At 40.7% G+C, this 12072-nt stretch overlaps 1 protein-coding gene across 1 annotated transcript; it reads left to right on the top strand.

Moving 5' to 3' along the window:
* The first annotated feature begins 5312 nt into the window (after positions 1-5312).
* Positions 5313-11842, top strand: LOC101174549 (5'-nucleotidase). The gene is made up of 9 exons (XM_004082525.4): positions 5313-5717; positions 5827-6049; positions 7150-7338; positions 7442-7639; positions 7715-7869; positions 8190-8298; positions 8375-8524; positions 10196-10396; positions 11027-11842. The coding sequence occupies exons 1-9, from the start codon at positions 5373-5375 to the stop codon at positions 11188-11190; spliced, it is 1734 nt and encodes a 577-aa protein (XP_004082573.1). The 5' UTR covers positions 5313-5372; the 3' UTR covers positions 11191-11842.
* Positions 11843-12072: the final 230 nt, after the last annotated feature.

Raw genomic sequence — 12072 nt, 5'->3', positions numbered from 1 at the left:
AGAGTCACTGCACGGATTGTAATTGTCCTTTCGCAAGTTTGATAAAGAATGAACTTGAGCCGAGATGAATGTGATGGACCGCTTTCCTGGAGGTATGGGGGGAGGGGGGTCTGTGGTTTGCTCGAATGTGTGCTGAAGACAATTCTCAGAGAGCAGACAAGTGCTAACAACACGTTCAGTGACGGTGCAGATTAGGCCTGAAGGAGTGTGAAAAACAGTGTGACAAGCACAGAGACGAAATGCAACCGGCAACCTCACTGTGCCGGGGTAACTCTGTGCCTCCAGGGATTCACAGTTAATATTATACAAATGTTAAATAATATTCTGGAACCACATTTAAATATTGTGCAACAGTTTTATCATTTCAAGTCTGTTTTTTTTTTTTCATTAGAGAAATGCTCGCCATCACCTATGTCACACCGAAGTATAGGGAGCCGGTTTAGCTCGTGCTGGTTTGCGGCGGCTTCACTCCGTGAAACCAGGGTTCGAATCTGGGCTGCTCCCTATTCCCTTCTCTGCTTCTGTGCCGGTCCCAAGCCCGGTTTGTTTGAGAGTGTTGCGTCAGGAAGGGCATCTGGCGTAAAACATCGCCAAGTTAACCATGCCACAGATCCTCGAAAGAGAGGTTATTTCGCTGTGGCGACCCCTGATGGGAAAAGCCGAAAGAAAAAGAAGATTCACGCCGAAGTATAAGTCACAGACGCAAAGAAATGCATAATAACCAAGAAAAAATTCATATGTATGTCACAATGGAATTATCAGTCACACCTTTGGGAAAAATGTATCCAACAAAATCGAGAAGAATTTTATCTTAAAAGGCAAATAATAATAACGGAATAAATAACAATAATAAACTAAATATATGCACGTTTCTGTACCATAACACACTGATGCTTATTTGACTTCATGGAACATATGGAATCTAGTATATATGATCTATTATTAAGATAAACATGGCATAAAGAACATGCTAACAATAAAGAATAATCCTGCCAAGCCCGGCGTAAGACTGAAATTCTTCTACGTTGCTTTCAGCAGCGAATACTGATTCACCTACAGTGCCTTCTAGTTGTTGCTATTTATTTTGAAAAATCACTTGTTAGTATCACTTGTGTATAGATTGCAACTTACACTCCAAAAAATGCGATAATTCTTTTTTAGCTCTGATATTTCACAATATTAAAATGGGAGCTTTAACTTAACTACCTTCATGACATTTTTTCAATTACTCATAATCTGTCATAATTATTGTTGTTTTAAATAAAACTTCTTTATTTTTGTTGTAAGCATAAAACATCAAAATCACATTTTTACAATATATTTTACTTGACCATGTAAAGCCCACTACGTCAAATTATAAAAAGAAATCCAAATTTCTTGAAATTAAAATGTTTTTTAAACCCTTTCATTGAATCCACAACAAAAAAAACTGCAATATTTTTTATAAGATATACATAGTATCAATTATAATACGTTTAGATGTTTTGGTATATTTTTTGCTCTCAACAATGTTTGTTTAGGAGGCAAAAATATTGATGAGGGTTTCAATAAAAAACAATATTTTACCCAATAAATGAAACCCGATTGACAGGTTTCATTTATTTTCTATGGTATAGTCCCATGCTTTGAGTTTCTGGAAACATTGACTGAACAGATCGTTTAGTGGTGAAACTCGACGTCATTCTACTTTATTTGTTTAAAGTCTGCCCCTTCCTGACAAATGGTGCTATCTTAGCAGAAGTGAAGAGCTTTAACCCGTTCTAAAGAGGAGCTGGTTGCAGGGAGGAGAGCTCAGGGACGTTTAGGTGTTAAGAATGTTTACGCTCCACGAGTGAAACACCATCTGGCTTCTATCTGTGTCAACACAAGTGTCACAGCATCACATCCAGCCCGTGGCAGTTCTGGCAAACACCAGAGATGCTGCACACCAATCACTTGGTGAACTGATGAATCTTCTGGTGTTGGAACGGAGCGCACGGCTCACTGACGCCCGGTGCTGGCAACCACGCGGAGGTCGTTAAATGCACTCTGTAGACGTCTGGATCTCAACCTTCGGGAGTAAAAAAAAAGTTCCAGCGGCTGGTTCCTGTCCTATTTCACTTCTTTTAAATCGACACTCGGGCTTGGACACCTCGCTGCAGAACTCTGATGCTGGCAGCTTATCAGCGTGCAGCAGGATTTATTCATAGCAGCACAGTCACCACGACAGATGCTCATCTCACTCTGTTGTGTAGAAGTTTGTATACAAAGAGATTCACTAATAACGGACATTGATGCAGAAGACACATGTCAGTTACACATTTATATCAAGAGTCATGTATATTTTAGTTCAACTCAGTTGAATAAAACAAATGAAATAGATATTTAAAATGATCTAAACTGACCAGTTTTTAAACTAAATATAAAATTATGTATTGATTAGTAATTAACTAATGTGCTTTTATTGCATATAGCCCATGAAAAAATAGCAATTAAACTCAAAGTTGGGCGAGCTTAGTCCTAACCTGTATCTTAAGTAAGGGTGAATGGACACTTTGTCAGCCATTCACCCACTTATACCATGGTCACTTACAAAAAATATTCAACCAGTTTTTAGTACTTTATTCTTGTTATTTTTTCAATTTCAATCGCTTTTTTCATAAAAAGTGTGGTGCGCTGATCCAAGATACGATCTCGACTACAGCAACAAAGGAAAGCGATAGCTATGCTGATCGTCACGATGGGTTAAACAAAGCATCAGTTCAGAGAGAAAGTTCCTTTCTTACTGGTTGTTTTTGTCCAGATGATGAAGCTAAAGTTTGTTTTAAAGAAGCCAGCGCAGTGATGTATAACATTTAGGCTATGTGACCGGAACTTATTTTTTAGGCAAGCGTTATCACTGTGTATTCTCACTTTTTAATCCACACCCTGCAGCCAATCAGAATCCATCATTCTCCTAGACCAGGGGTCGGGAACCTATGGCTCGCGAGCCATATATGGCTCTTTTGATGGTCACATGTGGCTCGCAGACAAATCTTTAATTATACTTTTTTTTTCATTAGACCAGTCCTTCTAGTAGCAGTGCTTGGAGAAAAAAATCTGCGCCAGCATTATCACTTTACTATTATCTATTATTTCACAGAGTTTGTACCACCCGGAAACCTGTGAATTGTCGTGCCTAAAACTGCGCGTTCCCGTCTCTGAGAAAGAGCGCGCAGTTGCGGGGATGGGATGTGTGAGGAAGAAAGCAGATGGTGGGGGTGAGGGTGGGGGGTTGTGGGGACAGGCAGCAGGTGAATCGCGCAGGGATTGTAAAAACTGCGGCGTGTGAGTGTATGTTTGACTCCAGGTCTGCATGTGAGCAGTCTTTCTCACATCTACAGAACATTTTGACCAACCTACGATCCCGTTTAAAGTCTCAACGCCTGAAGTTGAGAAGTTGCCTGCATGAAGCAGAAACTCACCACGTATCAACCAGACTAGACCATCAGCAAAACTACCGTGAGAAATAGTCATTATTTATTAGCAACAGCATAACAGTGTTATTAAAAAGAATCCACAGACTTATTGTACTTTAAAAATGTTGAAACTACATCAAATGCACATATTCATTTGTAGATTTAGTTTTAAACATATTGTCGCGGACTGAGTTTAACTTGGCTGTTGGGCCGCGTTAAAAGTTCTGGAGTTCGTTGAACGCATCAAGCAGAGATCTGATTGGCTCTCAGTTCTGTCGCTCAGCCTGTTGTTAGGTAATTTGGACCAATGGGGTTCAGCTATGGGCCAAATAAGGGAAATGGGAGGGCTGATGCGGGAGCAGGTGAATATAAAGTTGGGAGAAGCGCTCTCGTCTCGGCGGAATAGACTTAGGAGTTGCTGAATTAATTGTACGGCGTTTGTTGTGGTCTGCAGTAACCAGAATAAAGAACCTTAAAAGAGGTTAAGTCTCCGTGCCTCAGTGTGGGAAAGGGACACTACATTAATGTATGGCTCTTTCGAAATTACATTTAAAAATATGTGGCGTTTATGGCTCTCTCGGCAAAAAAGGTTCCCGACCCCTGTCCTAGACCATGCGAGATATGTTTACGCCACCTTCAGCAATGAGCGTCAAAGCAGCTACTTCCAAAGAAAAGTCTACTTGAACGCGCGTTTCGGACTTCCAAATTCATGCGTAGGCTTTAAGTACAAACCGCCATTAAAAGTCAAGTCTTTCATGTATCGGAATAGAGCTGAGGACGAAAAAGCCTGGAGCAACATTCACAAGATTCACACTGCTTCGACATTTTGCACCACGCCTCTTCCAATGGTAGGTGGCAGGCATGCACTAGAAAGAAAAAAAAGAAGCCCCTCCCTGCTCATCCAGTGTGAACAAACCATGAGGTAAATGTGTGTTCAAGAACCTGCGTCTACTGCTTTACTCCTTTCTCCTAAACTTAAGAAAAATAAATGGAAGTGTTGAGATACCAATCCAACTTGGATTTTTAAGAAATGCTCTGTTTTTCTCTGCCAGTAATCAAAGCTACCTACTTTTTGTAAATTCTAGTTTAAATACCATGAGCTCAATAAAATATACTTTGCACCAACATTAATATGGCATTGGTTAAATAAGCTCATAAATGTTCTAAATAAAGTTTTTGTTTTTTCCATTTTATCAGGTCTGAGGGAAGCCCTGCCCACACCAATGCCAGATCTCTGTCATTGGGATTGGGTGACTTTTCTCCCATGTTTGCTGTCACCCACTGATACAAATTGTGTTTTGGTTGATTTATTTGGCGAAATGTAAAACAATAATAGGTCAAAAATGAATCTGGACAGGTGAAAATCTAAACCGACTTCAATAAACTTAAATTTTTAATCAAAAATATTAATAGAAAGGAAATAATTTGAACTTTCAAATTCAAATTTTAGTTTCGAACTGGTTTTAAGTAAAAAGGTTTTACTTTCACTTTGTTCAAATTTGTTTTTCTAAAAAACAAAAAATCTTGTGACACAACAGGTTATTAATTTTTTTCTATTGCAAATTATACTAACATGAGTTTGATAAATGTCTATATAGATAATGTTTGTATGAAAATGTGGTGTCATTGCCAACTGTGATGTCTTTTTTTACCACTATGGGGCGCTAATTCCGATGTCAATGATTTTGAGGTGGGTTTTTTTTATGAATTGTTGCCAAGAAAACACTTTTTATATGAAATTAAACTCTTTTATTTCTTTTACTTTTGAGATTCTTTTACTTGTGCAAAAGTTTTATTTCGTTGTCACGGAGTTCACAATAAAAATCTGACAGGAAAAGTCAGGTAAACCCTCCTCGTCATTGCCCTGGATGAGGCCGCGCCTTTTCTGGTCCCTGCGCTCTTGGCTCTCTGTGCGCTTTTACGCACAGTCGCAGCATGACTCTCCGCTGGCGCTGCTGCGCCCTCGGCGCCTTGCTCGGTCTCCTTCTCCGGTTAGACTCGTGGAGCGGAGCGTCCGGCTTCGAGCTGACTCTGCTCCACACCAACGACGTCCACGCTCGCATCGAGGAGACCAGCGAGGACTCGTCCAAATGCCACGAAGCGGGCTCGTGCTTCGCGGGGGTCGCCAGGATGTTCACCAAAGTGACGGAGATCCGGAGAAAGGAGACGCACGTGCTGTTTCTGGACGCTGGAGATCAATTTCAAGGCACGGTGTGGTTCAACTACTACAAAGGCAAAGAAGCTGCGCATTTCATGAACAAACTTGGTTATGACGTCATGGTAAGATTTAATAAACTAAAAAAAACAAAAACTTTTCTACAACAAAAGTTCTTCCATGTTACATTTCGACTAAAACTTTGATGAAATTCACATTTTGTTTTGGTCATAGACCTTTGGGAACCACGAGTTTGATAATGGAGTGGACAGTCTCACGCAAAACTTCCTCCAGCGCGTAAACTTCTCCGTAGTGTGTGCCACCATCAAACCGCTCCACAGTCTGGTTGCAAACATGAGCCGCTTCTACAGACCCTTTGCTGTTTTTAACGTGGGCTCAGAGAAGGTTGCTGTTGTTGGTTACACCACCAAAGAAACCCCTGTCTTATCTGCTCCAGGTAAACTCAGAAAACTTTATATTTTTGCTTGAATTCAGCATCTCCTGCAAAGTTTTTTAGTTATAATTAAACCCCGTTTGCTTCAACACTTAGGTAATCAAGACTTATCAAATCTGCAGGACGACTGCATGAAAATGCTAAATTTCATGCTGGCAACTTGGGAAAAAAAAGTTTTAACTCAGTGGTTTGAAATTAGCAGAAAAAAACGGCATCACAACAGCATAAGAATGTCACTTTATTCTATATGTCATGTGATTATAGTTGAAAGACCCACTCCCATCATCTTTTGATCTATTAACCCTTGTGCTATCTTAGATGACCTCACCCTTACATTGATGTGTTCTCCCTACTATGACAAAGGTGGATAAAGGTGGAAAGATTTCATGTAATCCACAGACACCAGTGAAGATCCCAAATCAGTGAAGAAAAAAGGTTCAGCGCACTGTCGAGTGGGTCTAGATGACCCAACTCCCAATGGTAAAGTGCCTAGGATAGCACAAGGGATCAAAAGTGATCTTTTGGTTATGATGATGTCTTTTATAGCCAAAATGTAAAAGCCTCTGTCGTTTCTGCAGAGCGGCAGTTGTTCATTGGAAATTCGTCTCGTGGAGTAATAAGCCTGCCACCCTTCCCATCATCCATCTGTTTCTAGACTGTCCTGCTGGCTTACAGCCCTCACACCCCCAACCTATTAGCGGTGAAACAAAAATGACGAGCGGCATCGAAGCTATCCCGTCGTACAGTTTTTAGCCGGATTCCAGCTCAGACGAGGAAAACGAAGACGTACACGGATCTATTCGTCTACAAGAGGATGCATCAAAATGGAGCAGAGCAGGAAGCTTGCGGTCCGCTGATAGTAGCTTCTGCGTCACAGCTACAACCTTTTCAAAATATCTTTTTTGTCTGCTCCTGATTTACAATGATTTTGAATAAATAAATACCCAGAAATACATTTTAAGCTATATTTTCTTTACACATCGTGAGAAAAATGCCATAAGAACATGTTAAAACACAATTTTCAATAGTCTTAAATAAAGCTTTATGCATTTGATAACATTTTGCTTCTATGTGGACCTTTTTTTTGAATCTGTGTGAGTCAGGTCCTTATCTGAAGTTTGAGGATGAGGTGGAAGCCCTCCAGGATCAGGTCAACCAGCTAGAGAAGCTGGGTGTGAACAAGATCATCGCATTGGGACACTCTGGCTTTGAAGTGGACAAAGACATCGCCAAGCGTGTGAGAGGAATCGATGTAGTGATCGGAGGACACACAAACACCTTCCTGTACACAGGTACTCTCCTAGAAGCAACTTGACATCTGAAAGGCGTGCAGGTTCTGCTGCAACAGGAAATGAGCAGTACAGCACAAAACCACAGAGCTGTCTGTAACAACAGGAAAGCCTCCTTCTACCGAAGTGCCGAGAGGACCCTATCCTTTCAATGTGAGCTCCAACGACGGGAGATGGGTGCCAGTGGTCCAAGCGTTCGCCTTCGGAAAATACCTGGGATACCTGAAGGTGACGTTCGACCAAGCTGGGAAGGTCGTAAAAGCCGTTGGAAACCCCATCCTGATGAACAGCAGCATCCCTCAAGGTAAAAGCTCGGCTCTCGTATTCGTCATGGCGAATACTAACCAGAGGAGATTCTCATCGCAGATTCTTCCCTCAGATCCAGGGATCTTGTCGGATGTTGAAAAGTGGAAGAAGGGCTTGGAGCAGTATTCTTCCCAGTACATTGGACAAACTTTAGTCTACCTGAATGGAACGTTTGAAGAGTGTCGATTTAGGGAATGTAACCTGGGGAACCTCATCTGTGATGCCATGGTAGATATTATCACCGCTGACTCACTCTGCACTTCAGAAAGCCATCTAGAACCTTAAACCTTAAAGGTTGCAGACCCCTCCTCAATGGGCTCTCATAGCGGTCTATGACATTAAAACTATGTGTGGGCCATCGTGCCCCGTACAGGTTTTTCAATTTTTTTGCCCGCAGACAGCTCATAAGGGCAGCTGTGACTAAGGCATACAGTCTTCAGTCTCAGAATTTACATACAATAGATCCAGTTTTTCAGACAAATCATCACAATGTCAGGAGGGATAAACTGCTGCAGTGACTTTCTGACTTCCTTTCCTTTTGGTATTAGATATACAACTATATTAGGTATTCCAACAAGCTGCAGTGGAATCACGTGGGTGTTTGTATGCTGAACAGTGGATCCATACGAGCAACAATCGATGAACGCAGTACAAACGGTAATTTATTTTAGGTTGTTTTTCAACGTCATAACAAAAGTATTCTGTACAAATAGTTATGTTTTTCATTTTACAGGCTCCATCACGATGGAGGAGATTCTCAGCGTCTTGCCGTTTGGAGGAACTTTTGACTTAGTGCAGCTGAAAGGATCTACGCTAAAAAAGGCTTTTGAGCACTCTGTTCACAGATATGGAGGGATGTCTGGAGAATTTCTTCAAGTGTCAGGTCCGAGGCTCTCCGGCTCGTCTTTAGACATTCGATAAATCGCTTGAGTTCGTTTTGTTTATTTTTGAGATCTCTTAGGCTTCCGTTATTCGCAATAAGGTCACAACAAGCAGACATGGGGCTGCAGGATATGAGCAAAACCTGCGATATGCAATATTAGGGATCAATATTGCGATGACGATATAACTTGGGATTTATGAACAAAAAGCAAAACAACCAAAAACCTAATTTCCATTTGACTGCAACAGTATAAAAATTATACTCCAAATGACCCTCGTCTATAGAAGCTGCCATAAGATTGTTTTAGCACATTTAAGGCAACTATTTATAGCAATTTCCACCGTCTTTTGCAAAATGCAGATTGCACAGCTTGATCTCACGATAACGATAAATGAGTGATTTATTGTGCAGGCCTAGCAACCAAAGAGGAGCTTCATCCGCTAGGCCAAGAAAAAAAACGCACAAAGCGCCCCTTCCCCTCCCCCAGCAACTTCTGCACACTTTTGTGGATTCTGTTTAGGTTAGGCAGGACGAGCAGTGGGACGTGTGGCGGTTTTTAAAAGGATTCCGAAAAAACGGGAGGATAAAACTGCTGGACTCACAGCAGCAACAGAGAGTTTAATAAAAAGTGTTGATTTGGAGACGGCGCTGTTGTTACATACTAATGCCGTCATGCTATGATGCTATGCTAATGAGCTGTTCCGCGCGTCGCCAGTTTGTGACCACCAACCGGTTTAAAGTCAGGCGGTATTTTCATGAAGCAAACTTTAAGACGTGTGATAATTGATATAATGAAACAGGAAGTCAAACTAATGACCTGTACTGGACGAAACCATCCAAACATAATGTATTCAGGAAAAGCCTCACAATGGCAGCCATGAACAATAACAGAGGATTCCTGTTTGCTCTAACCCTTGTGCTATCTTAGATGACCCCACCCTTACATTGACGTGTTCTTCCTACCATGACAAAGGTGGATAAAGGTGGAAAGATTTCATGTAATCCATGGACACCAGTGAAGATCACAAATCAGTGAAGAAAAAAGGTTCAGAGCACTGTCTAGTGGGTCTAGATGACCCAACTCCCAATGTTAAAGTGCCTAGGATAGCACAAGGGATAAGGGTGTTTAGCTAAAGTTGGTCTTCCTTTTTAACCCTTGTGCTATCCTAGAAACTTTAACATTGGGAGTTGGGTTATCTAGACCCACTAGACAGTGCTCTGAACCTTTTTTCTTCAATGATTTGTGATCTTCACTGGTGTCCATGGTTTACATGAAATCTTTCCACCTTTATCCACCTTTGTCATGGTAGAGAGAACATGTCAAAGTAAGGGTGGGGTCATCTAAGATAGCACAAGGGTTAAAAATTAAACCTCGAGTTTTGACTTGGTGAACTGAAATAGGGAGTCAATTCCACAGAATACGGAAGTTGCCCAGGAATGACTAGCAATCCTGCAAATTGAAATCTGTTCTGCTTTTAATGAACTGCTTCCATTTTTAATAAAAGTCCAGCTGTAGTATTTTGGAAGTTTTTTTTTCTTTTTGAAGATTTACAACTTTCTGATATTACACTACTGTGATGAATTACATTAGTGTAATCATAAACTACTCGTATTCACATCTGTTCATCTGACAGCCAGCACGTCAAAAAAAAAATCCTTATCATCTTTCAGGTATCCGTGTGGAGTACGACCTCTCCAAACCCGTCAACCAGCGCGTTGTATCGCTGTTAATGCGTTGCACAGAATGCCGCGTTCCCAAGTTTGAACCGCTGGACCCTCAGAAGACGTACACCGTGGTCATGACCTCATTCATGGTGGGCGGAGGCGATGGCTATAGCATGATCCAAGATGAATTATTGAAGCATAACACAGGTAAGAAACAGAAAATATGCTCTTTTCCTTCAAAAGAAATTTTCTTTTTTGTTCAACTTGATATTTGACACATTACAGCCAGAAGATGTCTTTTTTTTCACATTCAAATAACACGATATCACATCATGTATACATACGTAGATTTTTGGTTAAGATATTGATTTCCTTTATATATGTCTTCACTTTCAGATCCTAAATATTCCAATAGAAGAAATAAACTCTATAACTTAAGTTTGTGGTGTGATGAATTTCAGTTATATAGGTAGTAACGAGCACACAACTTATATAAATACTAAATTACACATAAAGTTATGGAATAGCAATGAAGGTTATACTTTTATCCCTTTGATGTTGGTGTGGGTGGGGCTTCAAACAGCACTGATTGGCATTGATTGCTGCCATTTTTATTATTTAAGGTTTTTCATTTCTAAACAAAATCACTCATCTGTAGCGTCAAAATGTTAAAAAAAATTAGTTTCATCTGAAAAATCTTTGTTTTGTCCACATAGTGTTTGTTTTTTAATCTCTTAGGGATTCAAAGAAGAGGTTTAGACAGAAAACAAGTTTAGAGCAATGTTTTGTTTTGTTTGTTTTTTCTCAAATAAAAATGGGTTTCTCTTATTTCTCCAGGAAATTTGGACACTTTGGTTTTTTCCGAATACATCAAGGACATGAGGCGCGTGTACCCTGCAGTGGAAGGCCGCATCACCTTCAGGAACTCTGCAGCTTTTGCAGCTCACAGCCTGAGCCTGATGCTGCTGAGTCTGTGTCTTTTCCTGAACCTCTGCATGTGATGCAGAACTTTTCTGATCAACGGAGAAGCTCTACAGGTTCAGCAAAACCTGAACTACAGGTTTGCCATCGGACTGCTTTTAAAATAAAATAAAAATATATCAAAGAATGTGAAAAAGGAAACCTTAGCATAACGACAGGGGCGTCTCTAGGTTTTAAGAATAGGGGGGCTTAGCCCCCAAAAGATGCACACAAAACGAAAAAGACTTTTCACAAACTCAAAACAAAGAGATTGAAATTGCTTTTTAACTGTTTTGGACAAATTAAACATACTAGGCCACCAATAATTTTGTTTTTTTTTATTTCACTTTGTTTCACATTCAGGAAATGCGTTTGTTACAAACTCATAATGGCTGCATCATCATTATACGTCTGTGCTACACACTTCCTTTGGATTCACACTGGTCCGTCTGCAGCGCATGTCTGCTGTGTTGGGGAGGCCGACTCACGACCGTTAGCTAGTTTTTACAGTGTCTTCATTGCTTCTCCCATCTGTCTTCCCTGACTTCCAGACCTGTAGTTTGTCCTGCCGCTCTCCGTGTCTCTTTGCTCATCCAAAACTGTCCTCTCCTTCCTCACTGAGTCCTTGTAAAATGCATGTTTGGTGTCATGAAACATGATTTTGTACTTTCAATATTAAACTTCTGTCATCCATGGTGTGTTGTTGCATGGGCACGTCACCGTAAATATAAAATAGAATTTGATATGGTTTATTTTGATAGGATAACCTGTTTCCGGTTTTCCGGCCTTTTGCCGTGACATTGACACGTCAACGGCCTGGAAGTAGAACTTCTGCGTAAAGTTTGCGTTGGGAAGAGATGGACGTGAGCCGCAGACGTGTCAGAGGCGATGTAAACATTCCGATTTATTAATGAAGGTTCTAT

This window comes from Oryzias latipes, chromosome 22 (genome assembly GCF_002234675.1).
Source record: "Oryzias latipes chromosome 22, ASM223467v1".
NCBI classification, from domain to species: domain Eukaryota; kingdom Metazoa; phylum Chordata; class Actinopteri; order Beloniformes; family Adrianichthyidae; genus Oryzias; species Oryzias latipes.
Note: the sequence above shows the minus strand (reverse complement) of the source record. Positions and strands in the feature narration are given on the sequence as shown.

Excerpts from the sequence above, each read along its gene's own strand:
- LOC101174549 (XM_004082525.4), top strand. The coding sequence starts at position 5,373 with ATGACTCTCCGCTGGCGCTGCTGCGCCCTCGGCGCCTTGCTCGGTCTC. Across the intron at positions 7,339-7,441 it reads AAACACCTTCCTGTACACAG|GAAAGCCTCCTTCTACCGAA; the intron begins GTACTCTCCTAG and ends CTGTAACAACAG. Across the intron at positions 7,870-8,189 it reads ACCTCATCTGTGATGCCATG|ATATACAACTATATTAGGTA; the intron begins GTAGATATTATC and ends TTTTGGTATTAG.